This window comes from Saccharomycopsis crataegensis, assembly GCF_037102585.1.
Source record: "Saccharomycopsis crataegensis DNA, jcf7180000000097, whole genome shotgun sequence".
Lineage (NCBI taxonomy): Eukaryota > Fungi > Ascomycota > Saccharomycetes > Ascoideales > Saccharomycopsidaceae > Saccharomycopsis > Saccharomycopsis crataegensis.
In genome coordinates, this window is record NW_027043837.1 from 576,175 (window position 1) to 601,906 (window position 25,732).

At 39.2% G+C, this 25,732-nt stretch overlaps 12 protein-coding genes across 12 annotated transcripts; 5 read left to right on the top strand and 7 right to left on the bottom strand. All coding sequences in view use genetic code 12, as the record gives it.

Moving 5' to 3' along the window:
- Positions 1–607: 607 nt before the first annotated feature.
- Positions 608–3,279, top strand: DASC09_056610 (uncharacterized protein; the record flags this gene model as incomplete). Its single annotated transcript, XM_064999246.1, has 2 exons — positions 608–2,483; positions 2,546–3,279. The coding sequence occupies 2 exons, from the start codon at positions 608–610 to the stop codon at positions 3,277–3,279; spliced, it is 2,610 nt and encodes an 869-aa protein (XP_064855318.1).
- A 1,175-nt stretch (positions 3,280–4,454) lies between these two features.
- On the bottom strand, positions 4,455–6,056 carry DASC09_056620 (MFS transporter; the record flags this gene model as incomplete). Its single annotated transcript, XM_064999247.1, has 1 exon — positions 4,455–6,056. One exon carries the CDS (start codon positions 6,054–6,056, stop codon positions 4,455–4,457), a length of 1,602 nt encoding a protein of 533 aa, XP_064855319.1.
- A 1,228-nt stretch (positions 6,057–7,284) lies between these two features.
- Positions 7,285–8,790, bottom strand: DASC09_056630 (uncharacterized protein; the record flags this gene model as incomplete). Its single annotated transcript, XM_064999248.1, has 1 exon — positions 7,285–8,790. One exon carries the CDS (start codon positions 8,788–8,790, stop codon positions 7,285–7,287), a length of 1,506 nt encoding a protein of 501 aa, XP_064855320.1.
- Positions 8,791–11,141: 2,351 nt separating this feature from the next.
- Positions 11,142–12,146, top strand: DASC09_056640 (4-hydroxybenzoate octaprenyltransferase; the record flags this gene model as incomplete). The annotated part of the gene is made up of 1 exon (XM_064999249.1): positions 11,142–12,146. The coding sequence occupies one exon, from the start codon at positions 11,142–11,144 to the stop codon at positions 12,144–12,146; it is 1,005 nt and encodes a 334-aa protein (XP_064855321.1).
- Positions 12,147–12,337: 191 nt separating this feature from the next.
- MSH4 (MutS family protein MSH4) lies at positions 12,338–14,734 on the bottom strand (the record flags this gene model as incomplete). Its single annotated transcript, XM_064999250.1, has 1 exon — positions 12,338–14,734. One exon carries the CDS (start codon positions 14,732–14,734, stop codon positions 12,338–12,340), a length of 2,397 nt encoding a protein of 798 aa, XP_064855322.1.
- Positions 14,735–14,973: 239 nt separating this feature from the next.
- HST2 (histone deacetylase HST2) lies at positions 14,974–15,984 on the bottom strand (the record flags this gene model as incomplete). The annotated part of the gene is made up of 1 exon (XM_064999251.1): positions 14,974–15,984. One exon carries the CDS (start codon positions 15,982–15,984, stop codon positions 14,974–14,976), a length of 1,011 nt encoding a protein of 336 aa, XP_064855323.1.
- Positions 15,985–16,199: 215 nt separating this feature from the next.
- Positions 16,200–19,522, top strand: RQC2 (Rqc2p; the record flags this gene model as incomplete). The annotated part of the gene is made up of 2 exons (XM_064999252.1): positions 16,200–16,205; positions 16,295–19,522. 2 exons carry the CDS (start codon positions 16,200–16,202, stop codon positions 19,520–19,522), a joined length of 3,234 nt encoding a protein of 1,077 aa, XP_064855324.1.
- Positions 19,523–19,965: 443 nt separating this feature from the next.
- Positions 19,966–20,544, bottom strand: RET3 (coatomer subunit zeta; the record flags this gene model as incomplete). The annotated part of the gene is made up of 1 exon (XM_064999253.1): positions 19,966–20,544. One exon carries the CDS (start codon positions 20,542–20,544, stop codon positions 19,966–19,968), a length of 579 nt encoding a protein of 192 aa, XP_064855325.1.
- Positions 20,545–20,892: 348 nt separating this feature from the next.
- TAF3 (Taf3p) lies at positions 20,893–21,614 on the top strand (the record flags this gene model as incomplete). Its single annotated transcript, XM_064999254.1, has 2 exons — positions 20,893–20,946; positions 21,048–21,614. The coding sequence occupies 2 exons, from the start codon at positions 20,893–20,895 to the stop codon at positions 21,612–21,614; spliced, it is 621 nt and encodes a 206-aa protein (XP_064855326.1).
- Positions 21,615–21,938: 324 nt separating this feature from the next.
- WWM1 (Wwm1p) lies at positions 21,939–22,747 on the bottom strand (the record flags this gene model as incomplete). The annotated part of the gene is made up of 2 exons (XM_064999255.1): positions 21,939–22,533; positions 22,677–22,747. 2 exons carry the CDS (start codon positions 22,745–22,747, stop codon positions 21,939–21,941), a joined length of 666 nt encoding a protein of 221 aa, XP_064855327.1.
- Positions 22,748–24,005: 1,258 nt separating this feature from the next.
- Positions 24,006–24,743, top strand: DASC09_056710 (uncharacterized protein; the record flags this gene model as incomplete). Its single annotated transcript, XM_064999256.1, has 1 exon — positions 24,006–24,743. The coding sequence occupies one exon, from the start codon at positions 24,006–24,008 to the stop codon at positions 24,741–24,743; it is 738 nt and encodes a 245-aa protein (XP_064855328.1).
- A 21-nt stretch (positions 24,744–24,764) lies between these two features.
- MTQ1 (S-adenosylmethionine-dependent methyltransferase) lies at positions 24,765–25,619 on the bottom strand (the record flags this gene model as incomplete). Its single annotated transcript, XM_064999257.1, has 1 exon — positions 24,765–25,619. The coding sequence occupies one exon, from the start codon at positions 25,617–25,619 to the stop codon at positions 24,765–24,767; it is 855 nt and encodes a 284-aa protein (XP_064855329.1).
- Positions 25,620–25,732: the final 113 nt, after the last annotated feature.

Here is a 25,732-nt window from a genome sequence, read left to right on the forward strand (position 1 = left end):
ATTTATCCCCGTAAAAATGATCTGAAAGCTCTGGGCTCTATTTTTGCTTCTTCGATAGTCACTTCATTACTAACCATCAAAATTTTTTTAGACCAGGCTTCACAATTACAATAAAAAAATATAATTTCGCAATTGTTCTTTTATCACCCAATAAAATTGGAGTCCGGTTGCTTTGAATGCAAATGGCCTTGGATACATTGCTATTAACACCAAAGGTATATCGATCATTAGCGTTCCTGAAAGCGTCTTGTGTATCTTTATACAATTCAACGAAAAAAATTTAGTTTCGTGCATATATATTCGATTTAATAAAATTGAGCAGTTTTTGCAACATGCATGAATGTACAATTACTGGGCACACACCAGAATTATCAAAACGTCCAGGGAAAAATCACAACTAAATTAGTGGAATTATTGCCAAGAATTATTAGATCAATGATGTCTCATCAATTTGAAGTATCATTATTGTTGCTATGCACCCAAAATTAATAGATAAATTTAAGGCCAGCTCAGACTATATAAATTGAAGCAACATTCCATTTTTCATCAGATAGTCATGTCCTCTGTATGTTATCATTTGTAAACAAAACCTTCATTGGCTGCAAAAATGCTTCTCTCATTCATATTGAACTTTTCAATATTTTTCATTTCTTCGGCACTCTCCTACGATTTTTGCCAGTACAATAATTTAAGCAAGTGCTTCAAGTATGATACAAATATTTTCGTATATGATTTAACCAATCCACTGACTCCAGCTGGCAGTACCAACGATGGGTCCCCTTCCTTTTTTGGCCCTTTTAATTATTGGAAAGACTCTATTACATTGAAACCTAAAGAGGTTGTCATTCTTAGAGCATATTATCGGGTTACTGGTGCTGCATCACATATAATTACTGTCGACACTGGCGGAAAGGCTTATGTTTATTTTGGCTCTGAAAATGCATTTGCCTGTGATGATCTTCTTGAACAAACTCCTACTGCCTCAACTTCAGGACAAGGTATTGGTGAAGCTTCCATTGATGGCGCCACAGGCCTGAGCACTTTCACAGCTCAGGTAGAGCCTGGCTTCTATCCAGTTATGTTCCAATTTGTGAACACCGGGTCGGAGGCTACTTATTTTTCATATAACATCCTCCTTCCAAATGGTTACTCTTATTTGAATATGTTTCTCACTCCAATTGATGATGAGCTGCAATGTAATGCTGCTTTGTCATCTTCTTCATTATCTTCAACTTCAACTATCATTTCTAGTTCCAGTTCTACTACTACTACTACTACTACTACAGCAACTTCAAGCTCCAGCTCCAGCTCTAGTTCTGCTACTGATACAGCAACTTCTAGTTCCAGCTCTGCTACTGATACAGCAACTTCTAGTTCCAGCTCTGCTTCTGATACAGCAACTTCTAGTTCCAGTTCTGCTTCCACTGCTACTATAACTTCTAGTTCCGGCTCCAGCTCTAGTTCTGCTACTGATACAGCAACTTCTAGTTCCAGTTCTGCTTCCACTGATACAGCAACTTCTAGTTCCAGCTCTGCTTCTGATACAGCAACTTCTAGTTCCAGCTCTGCTTCTGATACAGCAACTTCTAGTTCCAGCTCTGCTTCCACTGATACAGCAACTTCCAGTTCTGGCTCCAGCTCTAGTTCTGCTACTGATACAGCAACTTCTAGTTCTAGTTCTGCTACTGATACAGCAACTTCTAGTTCCAGTTCTGCTTCCACTGCTACTATAACTTCCAGTTCCGGCTCCAGCTCTAGTTCTGCTACTGATACAGCAACTTCTAGTTCCAGTTCTGCTTCCACTGCTACTATAACTTCCAGTTCCGGCTCCAGCTCTAGTTCTGCTACTGATACAGCAACTTCCAGTTCTGGCTCCAGCTCTAGTTCTGCTACTGATACAGCAACTTCTAGTTCTAGTTCTGCTACTGATACAGCAACTTCTAGTTCCAGTTCTGCTTCCACTGCTACTATAACTTCCAGTTCCGGCTCCAGCTCTAGTTCTGCTACTGATACAGCAACTTCTAGTTCCAGTTCTGCTTCCACTGCTACTATAACTTCCAGTTCCGGCTCCAGCTCTAGTTCTGCTACTGATACAGCAACTTCCAGTTCTGGCTCCAGCTCTAGTTCTGCTACTGATACAGCAACTTCTAGTTCTAGTTCTGCTACTGATACAGCAACTTCTAGTTCCAGTTCTGCTTCCACTGCTACTATAACTTCCAGTTCCGGCTCCAGCTCTAGTTCTGCTACTGATACAGCAACTTCTAGTTCCAGTTCTGCTTCCACTGCTACTATAACTTCCAGTTCCGGCTCCAGCTCTAGTTCTGCTACTGATACAGCAACTTCCAGTTTCACTTCTGACTTTAGTTCTGACTCCAGTTCTGCTTCCACTACCACACAAACTGCTACACAAACTTCTGGTTCTGACTCAGGTTCTGACTCAGGTTCTAGTTCTGACTCAGGTTCTGGTTCTGACTCAGGTTCTGGTTCTGGTTCTGGTTCTGGCTCAGGTTCTGGCTCAGGTTCTCTGGCTCTGGTTCTGACTCAGGTTCAGGTTCTAGTTCTGGTTCTGGTTCTGGTTCTGGTTCTGGTTCTGGTTCTGACTCTGGTTCAGGTTCTAGTTCTGGTTCTGGTTCTGGTTCTAGTTCTGGTTCTGGTTCTGGTTCTGGTTCTGGTTCTGGTTCTGGTTCTGGCTCTGACTCAGGTTCTGGTTCTGGTTCTGGTTCTGGTTCTGACTCAGGTTCTGGCTCTGACTCAGGTTCTGGCTCTGGCTCTGGTTCTGACTCAGGTTCTGGCTCTGGTTCTGACTCAGGTTCTGGTTCTGGTTCTGACTCAGGTTCAGGTTCTAGTTCTGGCTCTGGTTCTGGCTCAGGTTCTGGCTCTGGCTCTGGCTCTGGTTCTGACTCAGGTTCTGGCTCTGGTTCTGACTCAGGTTCTGGTTCTGGTTCTGACTCAGGTTCAGGTTCTAGTTCTGGCTCTGGTTCTGGCTCAGGTTCTGGCTCTGGCTCTGGCTCTGGTTCTGACTCAGGTTCTAGAACCCCAACCTCCACAAGAATTACTATTTCTTCAACGACTTCTGGATCTATTAATACTGAAACTACAATTTGGGAATCAACAGAACACTCCTCTACCATTACTTCTTGGGAAGCTCTGAATTCTCTAACTTCAAATTATCCGACTCCTTCAATTGATGGTCAAAGTATAAATGATGGGCAAACTGTTTGGAATTCGAGACTTTTGACCTTGATCTCTTCAGCTTTCTTATTCCAATTTTTAATGTGATATACCAGCAAATATTTAAATATTATATCCTCAATTACTAAATATTGTTTATGTTGGAGTGAATACTCCTTTTCTATTTTTCTTTATTTTAGGACCGGTGTAATTATTCAAAGTAGCCAAAACAAGAATTTCAGTGAGGCGCACTAATTTTACAATCTTCTTGATACATTATGAAATTTTCATTGTAAATTCAAAATATTGTTGTCTGTAGGGGGCTCTGTATTTCCTTATCTCCTGAATTTCCTCAATATTTATATCTCCATTATTTTCGAAGATTACTTATATATAGTATTTGATTGCAGTGATGCTCCTATAATCACAGTAGCTAAGGCAAGCTTCCACAGATGATATTTCAGACTCCAAGGTCATTGTTTACTGTGAGTAAAATCTATTTCAGCGACACCTTCTACCATGCATGCTATTTTGTTGTGGACAAGAGCACCAAGTTCTGCAAAATTGAGTATTCTTTGATGAATTTAAGTAACAAAGAAGCTTTTGGAATCAGCAATAGTATAAAATTGATATGAATAATATGGTACAACCATCATAAAGGTAAGAAATATTTTTGTAGTTTGGTATGAATAAGTCCCGCTACGGTGGTGCAAAAATACCGGGGGTGGGTTGGTGGGAACATCTCCACAAACGAAAAATGTATCTCAGTTTTGGCTCGGTTGCTATGTGGGAGCTGGTGAAACTGCCAAACGCTTACTTATTGTTATTCTTGTTGTTGTTATTCCATTCCACGTACTTTGTGGGTTCAAAACCCCATCACAACAGCATTCTTGCTGTATTTATGTATTCACTTATTTTTTGTTTTGCATATTCCATCGCCAGTGATTATTAATAAAACATGCATAATAATCTTGTGTATATTGCTGGCCTGGCATTCATTCACCACCACTTGATAAACCGCAATATCGGGTTACATTTTAAATAAATCACGGAATGACAGAAATAACTCTATTGAATATGATATGAAAATATAATAACAAAGAAACAAAACAGCTGGAAATAATAGTGCATGAAACAGGATAATGAAAAGAAAAGTGAAATATCAATAAGCGTTAGATGATGAATGAATAATTGTAATGCAAAAACCCAAAATATAGAAAAATGATGATGAATATAGAACAAATGGAAAAAAAAAAATGAATGAATGAAAAAAGGGGCATTTTTCAAACTTGTTCATGGCGAGTTTCATGAAGTTTTTGAGAATCAACCTCTTTTGAACTGGAAGTCTCACTGGCTGGTTCACTATCATTCACTTCATTACTGAATCCCAAATCGGCATCCTTGTTTTCAGGACCAACAAAAGTGATCAATAAAAGGTATCCGAAAACACAACCCATGAAAATCGCCATGACCTTAGAGTAATTGAATTTACCATCAATGATCAGGCCGTTCGAGTCGTAAAGTGGGAATCTTTCTCCGATGGTGGATTCGATGGTGGAAGATGCTGAAGAAGCCAAGTTACCCAATTGATAAGCAATACCAGAGACAAAAGATCTGAACTGTGGTGGAGACAACTCACTTAAATGGATAGGAACCACCCCAAAGGCCCCTTGGACAAAGAATTGGAGGAAGAAAGCCCCAGCATTGATGGCACTGCTTTTAAGGAACGCCCATGGGTAAATCAAGGCACCACCCCCAATACAACAAATCATAATTGTCGATCTTCTTCCAAGGAAGTTACTGGCATGTCCAAAGATTAGCCCCCCGGTAATTGCCCCCAAGTTGGCCACGGCATTAGTCACGGTGGATCTATCGTTGCCAAACCCTAATTCGACAGAAAGCAAAGTTGGGTACAAATCCTGACTCCCATGAGACATAAAGTTGAAACCGGCCATGAGCAACACCATATAAACGATAACCAACCAATATTGCTTGAGGGCCACTTTACCTTGTTGAGCAAATCTTTTACCAGGAGATTCCGAATGGTTCATAAGAGACAATTCACGATGTTTTTTGAAAGAATCGGTTTCCCCAAGCAACACCACCCAAATGGCAAACAATACCGATGGTCCAGCAGAAAACCACATAAGACTTCTCCAGCCATGGCTAGAGTTATCAGTGATAGCTCTTTGGAAACAAATGACCAACAAGTATCCAAAAGCATATCCTTGTTGAAACATCCCACTAAGCATCCCGTGGGCCTTAACTGGAGAATCTTCAAGAGATAACGCGGCAGCTGGGCCGAAAATCCCACCCATGAAAATCCCAAAAAGCGCTCTGACCGCCAAAAATTGTTTATAAGTATGGACAAACCCAAGACCCAATTGAAGCACTGTAACTGCAACCATCGCCACCACTAATGGATAAACTCTACCGTATCTATCGGCGACCAACCCGAAGACCACTGCCCCGACAGTTCTAAGCATGAGCACCAAAGTAATACCCCAAGTGATGGTGGTGGTAGGCACGTCAAAAGTTTTAGCGAGTTGAGCAACATTTAAGGCAACAGAAAAGTATCCAAAAGCATCCCATGTCCAACACCAAAACCCAGCAAAGAAGAAATTCCATTGACGGCCAGTTAGCTCTCTAAGTGGCTTGAAAGGATTGAATATTTCTGATTTGCTGTTGGTTTGGAATTCTTTTTTGGATGGGATAATGGAGGTGAAACGGGTTAAACAATAATTTTTGATGGCAGCGGCGCTGAAGTCTAGCGTAAGAGGTGGGTTATTGTGGTGATGATCATCGGCGGAGGAGGATGAAGGTTCGTTGTGATATTCAGGAATCACTGGTGATTCAGGAATCACTGGTTTTTCTATTTGGGACATGATATTATTGTGTTTTGTTATGATATGTGTGAAAAATGTGTGTTTCTAAAGAGGGGTATTAAAATTCTGATCAAGAAGGGATTAAACTTTGTGCCTTAATAGGATAGCAAAAAAATAAAAAGATCGAAACTTTTCTTAGAAAAACCTATTATTAAAAAACTAATAAACAGTGGGAAAGATGGACAAGGTATATCCCCATATTTATATAGCTGTGCCGGGAAATATGAAAAATTGAACAAAAAAAATAAAAAATGGTCATTGATTAGAGATACATATGCACGACAAAAGTCCGGTATTAGAGTCACAGGAGCTCCGAAACCTTAATTCGAAAGAGAGGAGAGATAGGATAGAAGACAGGAAGAGACAGAGAAAGAGGAAAAGAGAAAGAGAGGGGTACACAGAGGATAGTATGGTAGTGTCAGTTTATCAATTCAATAGATTATTTATTGCTTTTTTTTTTTCCTTCCATTTGGGGATACAACTAATTGTTGAAGAATCATCAATATTTCAATTACCACTACTACTCCGGGGCTCCTATTTTGCCAGCGATTGAAGAAATTAGATACCTATTTTAGAGACACATTAATTAAATGAGGGGGGGAGAGGGAGGGGCAAAGGAAGTTGCTTACCGGTAATCAACAAATGATGTAACACAAGGATTGTCTGCAAACCAATAATAGTAGTTACATTGGGTTTTCCCACCGTTGCCAACCTCTTCTTACAAAAGGGCTGCCAAGAACACACAGGCCTTACAAGAGAAAAAAAAAAAAAAAGAAAAAAAAGAAGAACAACAAAACATTGTGTTGTTATCACCTTACGGCGTTTGTTAGTGAGGGAGATACAGAACAATCGGTCTTGTTGTTATTGTTTAGCTGAGAGTATCCTGAAAAAAAAATTTGTTTCTCCGCTTTTGCGAAGACTGTGCGTGACCGCCCAGCGCTGACTGTCATGCTTCTTCCTTCTTCTTGTTCTTCTTCCCCTCTTTTTCTTTTCTTTTTGCAGCGCTTTTTTGGTCACGTTCGTTGGCACGCTTATCTTGCATTTGGCTACACGGACTACAGGGAGGACACCGTTGTTATACTAACATAACATAACATAACATAACATAACCAACCATGGAAGTATATCTTAATAAACTATGTATATCTAACAAAAAAAATAATATTAGCAGACCGAGTAAAACAAATCCTTAACACAAACAAACAAAAAAAAAAAAAAAAAAAAACAATCAAACTGTTTCGAGATACTCAGTGTCATCTCCTTTCACATCCAAAGAATTGGAATCATCATTCTTCTCATTATCGTTTTCCTCATCTTTGTAACTTAAATCAGCATGGATGTTTTCTGGACCAACAAATGTGATGAGTAGAAGGTATCCGAAAACACAGCCCATGAAGATCGCCATCACTTTAGAATAATTGTAAACCCCTTCCTTCTTTTGCCCATCGGCATCGTAAATAGGAAACCTTTCCCCAATGGTTGCTTCGATGGTTGAAGAGGCAGACGATACTAAATTACCCAATTGGTACGCCAACCCCCCGACAAAACTTCTAAATTCTGGTGGTGATAATTCTGCCAACACAATTGGGGCAACCCCCCAAGCTCCTTGCACAAAGAATTGTAAAAAAAATACCCCGGCATTGATCCCGCTATTTCTGACAAACGCCCAAGGATAAATCATCGCTCCTCCCCCAATACAACAAATGATAATCGCCATTCTTCTCCCAATGTAATTACTAAGGTGTCCAAAGAGAAGCCCTCCGGCAATGGCTCCCAAGTTGGCGACAGAATTCGTAACCGTTGATCTATCAACCCCGTATCCCAATTGCTTGGTGAGTAATGTAGGATATAAATCTTGACTACCGTGCGATGAGAAATTGAACCCTGTCATGAGTAGCACCAAATAAATACACACAACCCAGTATCTTTTAAACGCCATTTTCCCCTGGTTGATAAATCTTTTGCTAGCATTTTCGTTTGAAGAAGTGTTCATTAATTGAACGTGTCTCAAATAAGAATCACTTTCCCCAACCAACAACACCCAAATGGCAAATAATACCGATGGACCGGCAGAAAACCAAAACAACGCTCTCCAACTATGGCTAGAGTTATCGGTGATGGCTCTTTGGAAACACACCACCAACAAATATCCAAAAGCGTATCCTTCTTGGAAGATCCCGCTAAGAATCCCGTGGGCTGTATCAGGGGCATTTTCCAAAGCAATCGCGTAAGCCGGACCAAAAATCCCACCCATGAAAATCCCAAACATCGCTCTAACCCCCAAGAATTGTTGATATGTGTTGACGAACCCGAGTCCGATTTGAAGAATTGTCAAGCAGATCATCAGGGCAGCAAGAGGGATTCTTCTTCCGTAACGATCACTAAGGATTCCAAAAAACGCCGCCCCTACTGAACGAAGCATCAACACCAAGGTAATACCCCAAGTGACATCGGCAGTCTTGACATCGAATTGTTCAGCCAAGGCACTGACGTTCAAAGAAACCGAAAAGTAATCAAAGGCATCCCATGTCCAGCACCAAAAACCGGCAAAAAATAAATTCCATTGACGAGCATTTAATTGAGTAAGCGGTTTGAACGGGTTCCAGAAATAAGAATCAAACACAAGATGCTCTTTTCGAGGAATGAGGTTGGTGAACCTAGTGATGGCATAATGCTTAATCACCGAGCTTTTGAATTTTGGCCCATCAAGGGCCTTCTGGTATGCTGATGGCATTGGTACTTTGTTAATAATATATGGTATGGTATATATGGGCCTGGCTAAAAAAACAAACAAAAAACAAACAAAAAACAAACAAAAAAAAACGGGGGGGAAATGGAAAAAATAATAGTAGAAAATCAATAGTGATGAGGAAGCAAATATAAAACAGAATCCGGGAAAAGCTCGGGGAAGATAGTATATTTATAACAAAACATCGTATGGAATAGAGAATAATAATATGATGGATTCCGCGAAGTGTCCCAAATGACGCATATCGAAATTAAGATTTAATTAGCCTGCAGTGATTTCTTTCAGGCGTAATGAAAAAGTGTCAATCAACCCCAGAATAAAAGTGACAGCAACATCAGCGAGAGGCAGTCTTTATCAAGGGAGGGATATACATATATATATATTATCACCCGATATATAATAAATTCAATGCAATAGTTAATATTATCGATTAGTTGGGAGAGGAGGGAGGGGATCGGTCTTTTCTTTTGCCATGGACGGAATTTTTTTGTTTCTGCCAATTTCTTGGGTCCCAAGATTTTCGTTATCCACTAATGAAAATTCTTGCAAAAAGTGTGGGGAAATTTAGGCATTATAATTATTATAGAGGTCATGACCCCTCTCATTTCTCCACCATGACGGTAGTGGTCTTTCCAAATGAATATAAAAAAAAAAAAATTAAAAAAAGACAGAGGTAGAGATCTTGATTCTGTACTGCTTTGACAATAGTTACTTAGAGTTCAGGGAGGGTATATATATATATATATTTGTATTGGTGATGGAATAATACATCAGCATTGGGTCCCAAACTTCTTGCTCCGGACGACCGCACCTAAAAATTCCCACAAAGATCGTTATCAATGACCTTTTAAATTAAAAAAAGAGACCGATAGAACTGCTAGTTTGGGGGGCATGTCATATCATCGATGCATATAAATGCTTTGACACGCATTAACCCCGAAATTTCGGGGTTTAATGCTGAACGTCGCTGTAGAATGATATCTACTCCTGGTGTATCAAAAACACAAAAAAATGGCGGTGATTTTGGTCAGTAGAATCTGTCTTTAACAAGGCTTGAAACTGCCTTAAAGGTGATACTTCTTGACCAACAAAGAAAAGGGACAACAGTGTACTGTCCCGCTGTATTTGTAACGTCATGACAATAAGACCTAAGAACCATGTGCTTAGAATGCTGGCAATTTAGGGCGAATTACATGACAAGAAAGCAGGGGAAAAAAAAAAAAAAAAAAAAAAAGGTAACATACAACAACAAAAGATTTTTTTATAAAAGGATAATGTCCCTTGGATGGATGGAGGGGAGGAGTGAGGTTAACTGAAGTTTACTGAACATTTACAAGGAAACCAATCTTACAACTGATGAATTACAACTTAGCATAATGAACATTCACATCAACCATTCATACCCAACCTGTGCCTACCACCACTAGCGATCAATTATAACTTCATCACCGCCACCCATCAAAACCAATAATAGGTGCCATTCTGTGTTACCCTGTCTGGGACACATCATCATGTGATACATTATCACATGGGCGGGTGACCAGTGTGCTTAGTAAGCGACCGGCACTCACTCACTCCCCTACCCGGAGAGCACACATAGCAGCAGCGCTTTAATTGAGGTGTGTCTGCCAGTGAGTAAAGTAGTGTGTCAACCGTTGTGCCAACTACGAATATTATTAAATCAACCCCTTGTCAATTTGCTGATTATCAATGATTATTAACACGTAAGATCGTCGTTTCAGATGATCAGCTCATACCTATCCTAAGCTGGACCGATCTAAACAAACACCAGGAGTTTCAGATCTGACTTGGCCGCCCCTGTAAAAGTAACTGTAATCGCCCAATTTTTTTTTCCTCTCTAATGGCTGATCCAAAACACAAATAAATAAACATATATCGGGATTTCCCTTCTTTGATTTACTGTAATACTAATAATACCTCCCACTCATCTGTATACAATGCAAAAACTGAATACATTATTATTAGTGTCTGTCACTCTCTGCCTGTCTGTCTACCTGTCGTATCCCCCGAGGAATCAATAATTAGTGCCCTTTATTTTTCCCGTAGATCTTTTCTTTGCAAATTACTGCATTAGCCCTATTGTCTGTTTCCGAAGACCCACTACATCTATCGATCTATCAACAGTTCATCAATTATTGTAACCCTCCCATTTATGTATATATATATATATAATAATAATAAATTCAAATAAATCGCATGCAATCCCTCAATTTTCTTTTTTTTCTTCTTGAATATATCACACAATTTATGGTTATCTTTTTTTTTTTTTTTTCACTTCTTCTCACCAATCAAAACTCTCAAGACTCACGCATACCATGATTGAAAAGCTCGTCCCAAAAGTCACCATCAAGCTAGAGGCCCCATTGTGGACCGAGGAAGACCGCAAAAAGGCAGCAGAAAAAAGAATCGAATCTCTCAAACCATACCTCATAAAACTTCCGGCACATTGGATCCCTTACGCTGAATTACTGAGATTCAACACCCCAGCATCATGGTTCATCTTCTTTCCTTGTGCTTGGGGCACCTTGGCCGCCGGTTACCATACTAAAGCCCCTATTCCTTTGGTGGCCGGTGTTTTGGCAATCTTCCTTATCACCGCGTACATTTTCCACGGGGCAGGATGTACCATTAACGATATCTTCGATAAAGAATTCGACAAACAAATCCCAAGAAGTATGGAACGCCCCGTGGCCAGTGGGAGAATCTCCATCGCCAACGCCGAAAAATACCTCATTGCCCAACTCGTGGTGTATCTTGCAATCCTTAGCTTGTTGAATTGGTATACCGTGTGGGTTGCCGCAATCTCCATCCCGTTTGTCATCCTTTATCCTCTTTTCAAAAGAATCACTTATTATCCACAAATGTGGTTGGCCATCTGTTGCAGTTGGGGTGCGCTCCTCGGGTTCGTGGCCTTAGATAATTGGAATTACCTGGCCATGGCCGCGCTTTTCTTGTCTTCTTGCAATTGGACCGTGATTTACGATACCATTTACGCCCACCAGGATAAAACTTACGATGCCAAGATCGGGGTCAAATCCACCGCGTTGAAATGGGGTAAAAACACAAAGAGAAATTGTTATTTCTTTGCCGTTGCCCAAATCGCCTGCTGGGTATACTTGGGGATCACCCAATCCATGGGTCCAGGGTTCTGGGTCAGTAGTATGACATTTGGGTACCAATTGTTGAACTTGCTCAATAAACTTGATTTGGATAATATTGAAAGTTGCGGTAATGCTTTTGAAACCAACGTGTGGTGTGGTAAACTTTTCTCATTGGGGATCTTGGTCGATTATATCCTCAGAATTATGGATATCATTTGATTTGGTCCCATGATTAGTTAGCACTAGATTTCTAACACAACAATGACTACTGTAGTTCTGAATACTCTCCCAATTCAATCCATATTCATACCATTATTATTATTATTATTATTATTATTATTATTTTTCAATAGATAAAACAAAGCAAAATGATTATTTAATAGACATACATATATATATATATATATACCTTAACTGGCCATTTTATCCACAAATTTTCTTTGTAAACTCGCCAAACTACTTATCACCTCTTGATGATCCAAATCATCCATTCTTCGCTGTAACTCTTTTAAAGAAACCATCAAATCAACCATGATTCGTTTCTTGAATTCCACCCTCACTTCGGTCCCGAATCTCGTTTGGTCCTTAATTGCAAGTTTATTGGCAATCTTCGAAGCGTTTTGTAATATATTGGCTGGGAAAAGCCCCAATTTTTCAACCAACGCTATTCCTCTTCCTGCTCCATCTGCACCGCCATCAATTACTTTGAATCTCCGTTGTTCATTACCCATATGTACTTGTCTAACTGATAACTTTTCTGCTATAGCACTAGCCGCCTCTCTAAAATGGGTTGCAGCAAATACGTGACTATTTGGGAAGTTATCTGCCAAATGCGATGCAACCGCAGCAGTAATCGCGATGCCGTCATTAAGACTCGTCCCTCTACCAAGCTCATCAATAAGGATCAACCCTTTTTCATCGGGCCTTCGCTCGACCTCGGCTAATATAAACGCCATTTCACTCATCTCCAAACTGAAACTTGAAACATTGACCTCCAACGCGTCGTTCCTAACTCTGGCCATAATTTTCGAATAAATTGGCAATAATGCATAATCTGCTGGTACATAACACCCCAATTGACCCATTATGTTAATTAAGGCTACTTGTTTCAAATATACCGATTTCCCGCTCATATTGTCACCGGTAATCATGGTAACTCGGGAGGTTTCATTAATCGCAAACATGTCGTTGGCAACAAACCGTTGATCACTATTTGCAGATATTATGGTTTCAAGAATTGGATGTCGGCCTTGCTTAATAACTAGCTTATCTGCATATTCCGGACAAGCGTACCCAGGATTCTTTGAAGCAAGTTGTGAAAACCCACAAAGAAGGTCAAGAATGGCTAGAGCTTCTGCCATCATAAATATTCCCGAAGTGAAATCTTCAATCATTTCATTGAGTTCATCGATGGTTTTATCACAGAGCAAAAATATTTCATTGAGGGTTTCTTGAAGCCTTCTGTTCAATTTGAGGATATCAAGCGTGGTGCATTGAATGATGCTACGTTTAGCAGATTTGTTAATAAACATTGATGGCAAATTATCAAAATCTATATCATTCAATTTCTTATTAATTTTGACCACCATTCCTTTACTAGATTCAAACCCATAATCTAAAACGAGTCCATGTGTTTCCGCAAGTTGCTCCACAATTGAAGTGATTCTCTCAATGATTTTAGTGTATAATTGCCGTGAAACATCAAGTAATCCATTCTTATTCGCCTTAACAGCATAGCATTTCTGACTTTTCAATTCAAGTGGTTTGCTAGTCCAGACACAATCTTCATTGATATATTCATTGATCAAAGCTAGCACATTGGTTATATCATAACTGGTACATAGTTTTTGGATCTCTTTGAGTAAAACACTATCAAATTCGTGCTCCTTTAAAACTCTTCCAATTTCCACAGATACATGAATTGCTTGCTTAAGTAGTAATATGTTGTTGATTTTTTGATCCACATCTTCCGAATTTCTTATTAATGAAACCAATAACTTATCGATATCCTGAACTTTCTCAAGCATACCTATCAAACTTATCCTGGCATCCTCGTGATCAAGCAATTCCTTAACACTTTCTAACCTCAATATCAAGGATTTTTTATCAGTAAGGGGTTGTAGAATATTATTTCTTAAGACCCGTTCTCCCATCTTGGTCACCGTACAATTCAACATCTTGAACAAAGTCATTCCGTGACCATCCTCGGTGTTACTATCGATTAATTCAAGAGCTTTTGTTGTGCTGGAATCAATAAACATGGTGTTCTCACAAGCTTCATACTTCACTCTAAGTTTTCTGAACCGCTGGCTTGAATAGTTGGGGGCCGTTTCAATGTATTTGACAATCGCGACAATAGAATTCAACCCATAAACTTGATTAACCAACTCCAATCGAAGCTTTATAAAATCATCAGAAAAGGTATACTTTTGAATTAATGACATGGGATTATCACAAGTAAACTGGTTTTTGGAAATCAACGTGATTTTCACCTCGGCGCTAAGATTGGATTCCAAAATTGCCATCAAGTTGGATTGTGCAAGCCCTGTAGGAATCATGATTTCTGTAGGCGAATATACTTGGATCTTATGGATAGTTCTAATGTAAGTTTGTGAATCTTTAATACAAGAGACTATAAGCTCCCCGGTGGCAAGAAATAAGAATGCAATTCCAACAATCGGCGCCAACGCTTGAGATTCGGTAATGGAACACAACACTTTGACAGCATTATGAGGGGCCTGAGAGGCGATGGTACCGCTTCTAGTTGGTATTGCACTGGTAAATCTTGATGAGTTGGAGGTGAGCATTGAAGTTGACTGTCATAAAGGATCTTCAAATAAAATGTAAGAAATATTTGCCATGCACCATTTTATAGAGGGTACATAAAATAAGCGCCACATTATTTTTTGTTATCGATATTATATATTATAATGAATTATACACAGCTATGTAATAAATAAAGGAAGAAAAGAAAAGAAAGGAAAAGAAAGGAAAAAAAAATCATCAAATAACAGTTTAGATATTCTAATCAAGGATCTTGAAAACCTCATTCCTGATTCTTGATTTTCAATTTACCAATGTCCTCCACAAGATCTCCAATGACACTGTTCGATTCTTTGATCTCATTATCCAATTTTTTATCTTTCTTCATATCTTCCACCATTTCCTTTGCTGTCTTCGCATGCTGTCCCCTTTCCTTCTTATGCTGGTCAACTAGCTTATCAAGCTCATCTTTCCAGCCGCATAGTTCCGCAATCTCATCAACAATCTTATCACAATCTTCAAGAAGCAAAATGTCTGACTTACGTGGGTTATACATAAAGTCTCCTGCTCTTTCCCTATTAATCAAAACCCTTAAAGTGTTGTCACTCACGTCACTAGCAAGTCCCGCAAATGGATAAACGTTCAATGAAGTCCCGGCAAAAATACACAAGTCAACATCATCGGTCAAATCAGTATCTGAACACTCATGGAAACGATCTGGGAGTTGTTCACCATAAAATACAATGCCTGGTTTGAGGATCCCTTCACAATGCTCACATTTGGGGATTTCATCAGCCAATAATTGTTTTTCGAAATGCTCTTTTTGTGCTTTTTCATCGCACTCAATACAAAATTCTTCAGCAAACGAACCATGGGCTTCGATGATTTTATCGGAGTCCAATCCAGTTGCCCTTTCTAAAGTATCAATGTTTTGTGAAAATATCCGGATCAACTGATTATGATCATTAGTGAGCTTCATAAAGTAGTGGAATCTGGTTGGTGGGAATTTGACTAGCGTTGGGTGCAAATCTTTACAAAGAGAGTAGAAAGGTTGAGGGTTTTCGCTGAAGAAATCAATATCAAACACTGATTCTGGGGTAGGAAGGTCGAGTTTTGCCAAATTATAAAAAAGGCCGGTTCCTGGTGATCTAAAATCAGGAATCAAGGGTTCGCCATCGCTGGTGGCAGAGATTCCTGCACCAACAAAGAAAAGCACCTTGGACTTTGGGTCTTTAAGGATGTTTGCGATCTTCTCCATGCTGTCCTCCCTAGAAACACTTTGATTACTCCCCATTATTCTTATTATTACTTTCTTGATAATAAATAGATGCCCTCCCAATACTTTTTGCCCTTATCTTTGGGTGTCTGTCAGTCCCCACAAAGTTGGATTACTTTCCATCCACCCTTACACCACCACCTTGGATGCTACAAAAATTCTCAAAATTTCACAGAAATCTTTAATTATTGTTTTGCCCCAATTCCTTTTGGCATCCTCGGCGATTACTACAAATGAAGGTATGTACGTTTTTTGATCAAAAATTACATGATTATTATTATTTTGCACCCCTTTTTCGATGGTTCTAGGACTAATATAAGCAATTCAGCAAAGAATCACCTCCCTTGATATCAAGGTTCTTGCGGTGGAACTTCGTGCATCCATAGTGGGATATCGACTCCAGAATATTTACAATATTCTTGACTCAGACCGAATCTTTTCCCTCAAGTTTTCCGTACCTGATAGTAAAAAAAGTTTAGTGGTGGACTATGGTTTTAAGCTTTATTTATCGGAGTTTGAACGTCGTCTTCAACCTACCCCATCCAATTTTGTCACCAAATTAAGAAAGCATTTGAAATCTAAACGATTGACCAACCTTAAACAAGTGGGGGACGATAGAATTATTGTGCTTGAGTTTTCTAATGGGCTTCATTACTTGGTTCTCGAATTCTTTAGTGCAGGGAATGTGATTCTTTTGAACTCGGACCTCGAGATCTTGAGTTTACAGAGAGTGGTCAGTGATAAAAAGCAAGATACTGGGAAATATGCGGTTCGTGAAAGCTATTCAATGTTTGATCCAAAGACTTTATTCCTGGACTCTGTTAAATATTTTCGTGATGATAATGAGAATGAGAATGATAACAACGAATCTCAAGTGATAGAACCTGTCCAGAAGTATAACTACCAAAAGAAATTGTATACCAAAGAACAGATTCTTGAATGGATCAAAATTGCCGAAGCCAAAAAGGCCACCAAGAAAGAAGGTCAAGAAGCCAGCAAATTCCATCAGAGTACAAAGGCCAAGAAGAGTAATACCATCTCGGTGTTAAAGCTTTTATTCTTGAATTGCTCGTATCTATCTTCGGACTTACTACAAAGAAACTTCATTGCCGCCGGTATTGATCATACTCAACCTTGCAAAAACTTGGAAGACAATCAAGAATTGTTGGGTACCACTTTTGAAGTTTTGTTGAAATCAGAAGAGGATATTGCCAAATTATTGAACTCGGGTAATGTTGAAGGTTTTATTGTATTGAAGAAAAATGCTCTTTTTAAACCGGATGAGGAACCAATTCAAAGTGCGTTGCTTGGTGATGGGGAAAAACTAAGCACTGAATACACTTTCGAGCAATTTCATCCTTTTAAACCAGTTATTGCATCGGAAGATCTTGAATCAGGGAAATTCAAGCTTTTGCAAATTTCGGGATACAACAAGACTTTGGATAAGTTTTTCTCATCTCTTGATTTATTGAAAAATGCTCTCAAGATCCAACAAAGTAAAAATCTTCTCGGTAAGAAATTGAGCAGTGTGAAGCGGGAAAATGAAGCCAAGATTGCTAAACTTTCCAACCTCGAAGTAGCGAACTATCGAAAAGCTGAACTTATCATCTTGAATGCCGATAAGATTGAACAGTGTAAAATGGCAGTCCAATCTTCGATTGATCAAGGTATGGATTGGAATCAGATCGAATCAATGATTGAAGCAGCCCAATCACAAGGTAATGAATTTGCTTCGATGATTGTTTTACCCTTGAATTTGAAACAGAACAAAATTAAGGTGAGATTGGTGGAAAATGAAGTGGAAGAAGAAGAATCGGATGATAAGGATGACGATAGTTTAAGTGATTTATCTTTAGATAGTGATGATGATAATGATGATGACTACCAACAAGCCAGCCAATCTAAAAAACCAAAAAAACAACTCCAGTACGTGGTGGTGAACATTGATCTTAGTATTTCTGCATATGCCAATTCTAAAACCTACTTTGACCAAAAGAAAAATGCGCAATCGAAAAAGGAGAAAACTGAAAAAACTGCAGAACTCGCCTTCAGAAATAGCGAGAAGAAACTCAATGCCACTTTGAAAAAAGACATTGAAAAAACTAATCGAGATCTCGCGATTCGTAAAACTCGTCAAAAACATTGGTTTGAGAAATTCTATTGGTTTATCTCTAGTGAAAACTACCTTGTCATTGCCCCTAAAGATACTCTCCAGCTTGAAATGATTTACTACAAATACTTTAATTCAAAGCATGACTATTATGTGAGCTCTGATATTGAAGGGTCTTTACAAGTGTTTGTTAAGAACCCTTATGCTGGTCAAAAGGTACCGCCATCAACTTTAAACCAAGCAGGGATGTTTTCCCTTTCCGCGTCCAAAGCGTGGAGCTCCAATATTTTGACTCCAGCGTGGTACGCTGAAGGGATCCGTGTTACAAAGAAGGATCCTCATGATGGGTCGTTGTTGCCTGATGGGGTCTTGGATATTATTGGCGAGAAACTTTTCTTACCCCCAACGCAGTTGAGTATGGGATTGGGATTATGTTGGGTTATTGGTGACGAGGGTCGTTTGTTAGCACAACAAAAAAGAGAAGTTTTGCAAAAAGAATTGGGATTCGAAATTGTTAAAGAAGTTGCCGATATCAAAGACGTGGCCAAAGAAAAGTTAGCGAAATTGACAGATAAGGTGAAAAATTTGGATATCAACCAAGAAGCCTCGGCAGACGATGAAAAAATTGAATCATCTACCCAAGAAACTGATAATGAAGTGAAAGAATTAGAACAGGAAGAGAAGTCACAAAAGAAGCAGCAACAACAGCAACAACAACAGCAACAACAACCAAAGAAAATGACAAGAGGGAAAAAGAGCAAACTCAAGAAATTGCAACAGAAATACGCAGATCAGGATGAGGAAGATCGGATTATCCGTTTAAAATCCCTTGGTGTACTTAAACAAGTGGAAAACAAAGATAGCGACTCGACGTCAAAAGAGGCTGGTAAACCCCAAGGTGCCAACAGCTCACAAAAGTATGGTAACGCACAACGTAATGCTGCTCGTCAGCAAAAGAAGTACAGTGAGCAATTCATGGACATTCTTGAAGAGGATCTCATTGACGGTGACTATTTATCGATTTTTGATTCGTATAGTTGCAAGATTTCTTCGTTGAATGAAAAAATCATCGATGTTGTGCCGATGTTTGCTCCTTGGCAAGCATTAAGCAAATTCAAATACAAGGTGAAGATCCAGCCAGGGTCCAGTAAGATTGGGAAATCTATGAATGAGCTGCTTAATTATTTTGTGAACCGGAAATCCAATAAAGAGTCGGCAACTTTGAAGAAATTCGAAGGGGACTCGAACAAATCTGTTGATTCGTTCTTTGATTTCGACTTGGATTTTGAATTTGAACATCATATTATCAACCAACTTAAACCGGTGGATCTTCAACCAGCATTCACTGTTAAAGGGGTAAGAGTGATATTACCATCCAACGCCAATGGTGGTGGTGGCGGTAAGAAGAATGGTGGTGGTAGTGGTGGCAAAGGTAAGAAAAAATGAATTGAGTATGCACATATATAAACGCTGTATCTAATTAATTGACAATGCCTTTTTACAAAAATAAGTTGGATCCAAATGTAAATTAATAAAAAAAAAAATAAAAAAAAAAAAAAAAAATAAGGAAACAAAGATGTGTATTTAAAACAAAACAAAGACTTCTGTGGGAGAAAAAAAAAAAAGAACTAAAGAGAAACCCCGTCCAAGGGATAATTATTGTTTTAAAAAGAGAGCTCTCATTATTTTGGGAGGAGACACAGAAAAAATAGTCATGACAGATAAATTTGAGATGGAAGGGAGAGATAGAATGATATAGAAAGAATCATATTGCACAGTACCGTGATTTCTAATCATATGAGTGGATGAAAGAGAAGGCAAAAAAAAAAAAAAAATGAATCAATTAATACAATAAAGCAAGACGTGTTACGTTATTACATTGTAAAACACTAGAAATTGAATCCCTTGACTTTTTTCTTTGCAAACTGGAACGCATTGAATAACCCTCTTTCGTTCAATTCGATATTCAAAGTATTTTCTGATGATGGTCTCTTAGAAACACGAGAGGCAATGGCATTACCGTCGGTTTCCAAAATGATCCCATCATCTATTGTTTCATCGATGGCCAAGGCGACGAAATCATAGTTTTCTTGGATTGATTTTTTGTCCACCGCGTCTTTCAAGACGATTTCAAGGGCTTCGCAAAGTCCTGAAAGTACCTGGTACAACATGGCCTCGTTTTCTTTTAAGCTCCCCACGATATACACCGCGACATCGGAAATCACCTTGTACACCACGATCTGATCTTCGTATAATACGATGCTAGATTTGGATTTGAAAGTCTTGGAAAATAACCCCGCTTCAAAAGTTTCTTGGGTCTTCAAGGTTGGGAATGGTGTTTGTATTTGGAAAGTTTGGTCGTTGCTGGCATTTGGGTGGATCGGGGTGTAGTAGTTGGCGTAGATACGTTTACCTTCACTATCCAATATCAAAGCTGCGGTTATTGTGTAAAGAGATAAGTTACTCATTGTTGTACTATTGTGATTATTGTGTATTATTTTTCCGCTTTTCCTATTATTATTATTTGCTATCTATCTTATAACTGATGTTCCCCTTTGAATGTACTTAGGGAATTGGATAAATATAATAATAGCCAACCAACCCGAGCCTGGTGGGTGGACTGTTAGTGATTTGGGAATTTTCATGATTTTTAGTACGTGTAGTGAAAATGACATTGGTTACCCGGCTGCAAAACCCACAAACTGAAAAACCACAAGAATAATGCAATGGGTGTGGTACGGCCGGTTGTTTTGTTATCATACTTGAGTTGTTAATATAGTATTGCTGTGGTTATTAATATATTTACCGTATAGAAAATGGCTGACTCTTCGCAGTTCTTTTTCAGTATTCTAAGAGTGTCAATAATACAGGTAAGCGGTGTTTGAAAGTCTGGGTGTTAGCTTATATATATATATATATATATATATATATATATTCTATTCTTCTATTTCATATACTAACCACTTTATAGATACTTCGATCAGTGGGATTTGATCGTTGTTCCAACCGTGTAATCGATATTTTGACTGATCTTTACATTCGACGACTCTCTCAACTTGCCCTTGAGTGCCAACAACTAGCAGGAACCAGTGATCGGCTTGAAGTGGAAGTGCAGGATGTTGCCCAAACCATGGTGAATTATCAAGTGATACGGCCAGGCAAATATATCGACCCTTACGATACCAGTGTGGAGAATTATTTGGGAATGAAGAATTTCATTGGGTGGTTGAAAAGCGATGATTTCACCCGGACTAGAAAAGTCGGCTTGCCCAGCGATGCCATGATGCAACAATTAATCAAGGATAACAATAGAAATGAGGGTACTTTTATTGAAGAAGGTTTCACCAGCGCCGATCAAGATAATATGAATTGGTTTAAGTACTTGTTGATGACTCAGCTGAAGATGGAGTACGATGAAAAAGTAAGGTTGACGGTGCTAGGCCAAGATGCAGAAGGAGATCAAGACGAAGATACCCATGTAATATTGGGACCCACGCCGGAATATTTAGTTGAGGTCTTACCGGGAAGAATCGGATGAGAATCGACTTGTATTGCTAATGAATGATGAAAATTAGATGTTACAGAGAGTGTAAGATAGAAAAAGATTTGGGGCACGTAGTAAACGAACCCATCTGATAAATTGATGGATATATTGAATGTAAGAAGACAACTCCAAAGTTCAATAATATCAGCATAAAAAAAAAAAAAAAAAAATATAATAATAATAATAATAATAATAAATAACCACGACTAGTTGTTTATGGATAAAGACAATATATGAAGATATTATAGTAAGGCTTTCTCTTGGTAAGAAAAGACATCTGAGTAGGCAAATGACAAATCAGTCAGCTTGAATGGCAATCTACCAGTCACCGCCGTCAAAGCCACCGTCATCACCACCCCAACCACCAGGTCCATCGTCACCATTCCAGCCACCAGGTCCTCCGTCAGGAGGTGGTGGACCACCATCCCATCCATCATGATGGCCACCAATAGCATCGGCTAACAAAGCACCACCGAGTAAACCGGCCCCGGCACCAAGTAACCCAGTGCCCATACCGCCAAACCTGCTCTTCTTAGCAGGGGCCTGAGCTTGAACATACTGTTGTTGAGGGGCCGCACCGTAATAGCCTTGTTGTGGAGGGTATTGTTGGTATTGCTGGTATTGTTGTTGAGGAGGATATTGTTGGTATTGTTGTTGAGGAGGATATTGTTGGTATTGTTGTTGAGGAGGATATTGTTGTTGTTGTTGATAGCCAGAATATTGTTGTTGTTGTTGTTGTTGTTGTTGTGGAACTGGCTGTTGTTGATGATATCTCGATTGCTCATTTTGTTGAGATGTTGATTGGTTGTAAGAAGGAGGAGGAGCACCACTTGGCTTGGAGTGACCACTGGTATCTGGAGAGGTAGGCAATTCCCATTGAGATTTACCAGTCTTCAAATTGACGTAGAACCAACTAAAAAACAGTTAGTAATTCGAAGCTTCCGAGGTGAGATCAAAATATGATGATGATGACTACCCGAGACCCCTAATTAATGGTGGGGGGGGACATGATAAAAAGAAAAAGGGGGAAAAAAAAAGAGTATGGTGAATACGAACGTTTTATATTCTTTATCCCAAACAGCTTTCCATCCCTCAGGAACGGAAGGTGGGTTATCAGGAGAAGCCATGATAAATAATACTGTGGATGACGGGTGATGGAAGGTGAACGAGAAAAACCGAGTGGCGAAGGACGAAAGAAATCGGAATCTTTGATCGCACTGCCAATCAATCGCCAGTGGCCCTCTCGGAGAAAACGGGGTGTCGGGCGCCCCCCGTCCATGGATAACCGCACGTGTACTCTTCCATCATCTATTATATTATTATCTATTATATTATTATCTATTATACTACTATCTATTATATTATTATGCATTATCTTATTAGCTTATTGAATAGTGCTAGATGATGCAAAGAGAATGATCAAAAATTATAGATAGATAGTTGATTAAATACATGGAAAATATCGATCGAATATTGTTCGTAAGTGTCCGTCTTCAGCAGTAATGTAGCATTCTCAAAACAATACCCATTATAAAGACTATTGGGGACTTTAGAGAATTGGTATCTCTTGATTGAAGATTTTATTCTAGTCGTGTTTCATGGGATAATGTAACACACTCTCCTTTGTACTATAAATAATCATTCCTTATTTCTTAACTCATAGGAAAGTGTGGGTTACAAAAACATATCGATTTATTCATTCATTCATTCATTCAGTCATTATTGTGCCATTCTTCAGAACAATGGCATTTCAGGACTACTTATTACAATCACAATATTCTGTTAACACCCTTTTTCTTTTTCTTTTTTTTTTTCCACCTTTTACTCCAACTGTTCCTGAATGAATATTGTTCCTCTTCCTTCACAAATATTCATAGATTGATGTTAAACTAGTCCCAGTGGTCAATCCAACTTCTAGAGAAAGATCATTATATGACTTATAGAAGCAAACAGTCATTACAAATAGAATATATATATATATATATATATATATTTGGCCTACACATACTCCAACAGTTTACAAAACATTGATCACTCGAAGACTCGCAATAACCAACCACAAAGAATCAATTAAGCGCGGGTTTGGTTCTTCCAACGAAAAATAAATAAGATCCCCCATCAAAGTACCTCCTGAATAATCCTTTAGAGTCCATAAATATCCGTTAATATACAGAGTTACAACGCGTAATTTTGCAAGCTCCACCATCCTCATCGACGTGTAAAAAAATGCAAAATGCAAACAAAAAAATTGTGACATCACTTGGTCACTCTGCTAAATGCTTCAAAATATCACCGCCAATTAATTATTATATGCCAAAAACTCCTATCCTCAACACCCACAAACAAACAGCCCATCGCTTATCCCTTTAAATAAATCTCCCTTCAATGTCAAATGCCACCGAAATACACGCTATTCTATGGGACATGGATGGTACTCTCATCAACTCAGAAGACATTTATATCAAGCAACTCAACTCGATCCTCAGTGCCCAATTCCAATCCGGTCCGCTATCTAAAGAAGTGGTATCGAAGATCCAGGGTCGCCCAGGGCTTAAGATTTCCGAGATCCTCGTCGACGAATACCGACTCGGTGATAGAACTTCCAGCCAGAAGTTTTATGACATCACTAATCAACCAGAACAGCTTAAATTGTACCGAGAAACCGCTTTCTTGCCAGGAATCCAAGATTTCTTGAGCCACGTTAAAACCGTGCACAATTTACCAATGGCCATCGCCACTTCTACCACAAGACTCAAATACAATGCGAAAACTACCCATCTTGACTTCAGTTTCTTTGATCTAACCTTGACCGGAGGTGATCATCCAAGACTCAAGGGCAAAGGTAAACCACAACCGTATATATGGCACGAGACTTTGGCGGAATTGAACGAAAAACTTGGAACCAATATCAAAATGGAAAACTGCTTGATTTTCGAAGACAGTGTCAGTGGCATCCAAAGTGGTCTTGCAGCTGGGGGTAAGACGGTTTGGATTCCAAGTAACCCCGAGGCAGTTAAAGCGCTTTCTGATGAAGAAATGTCATATTACAAAAGTAATTGCGAGGCCATTCTTGGCGATTTCTTGCAATTTGATAACAATAAATATTCATTTATTTCATTATAATACAAAATCTATAATACAAAATCAATATACAAAATCACATAATTTCTTGAAATCGAACCTTCCATCAGGTTTCCATCCCACCACGCATCGATGATATCCTGCACTATCCATTAGATACCCAACGTTCCAGCCATGTTTCTTGACAAGATCCCGAACGTGATGTATTTGATTGACGTTGCCTACTTCGAACACAAACCCATCACAAGTGTTGAGGTTAGGCTCCAAGAGGTTATGCACCAATGCGTTGTAAAACTCTAGATCCCCCACAAGGGCAAGCTGGGGCTCAAAGTTCTTGACCGAACGATCGAGCTTAGTGTATTCTTCCCATGGGATATATGGGGGGTTAGAAACCAAAAAATTCACTCCTTTGCAAACATGATGGAGATCGTCTGTCCAATTTAGGATATCGCATTGTGCCCAATGAACAATATCGTCACAGCGGTTTGATTGCTGGTTGAATTTCGCCAATGAAAGGCATGATGTGTCAATATCGATCCCCACTATATTACTTCCGGTACCATTGAACAGTAGAGCCACACATCCTGTGCCAGTACAAGCATCGATGATCTTGACGTTGCTGATGAACGGTTTGATTCTGGCGATCCATTCCTCAGTTTCCCAACGAGGGATGAGTGTGCCCTCGGCACATTTTATTGAAAGATCAAGGAACGGCTGGTCCCCGAGAATGTATTGCAATGGTCGATAGTTGGACCTCTGGACAATTGCCCAGGGCAACTTGGGTTTGGGGACTTCTTTACGAAGCCATCGTAGTTCTGCCTGTGCTCCTGAAAGAGAGCGAGTGACGGGAAGAAGGGGCACAAGCAAGGGGTCTGTTCTTAAAGCCTGTCTAAACACCAGGGGAGGGATCCGAGGCATCTTATAATATAGATATCGACATATGATAATAATAATAATACATAATATGTAATCTGTAACATATATATATAAATATAATAGATGGAAGAATATTGGCGGTATAATGTGAAGTG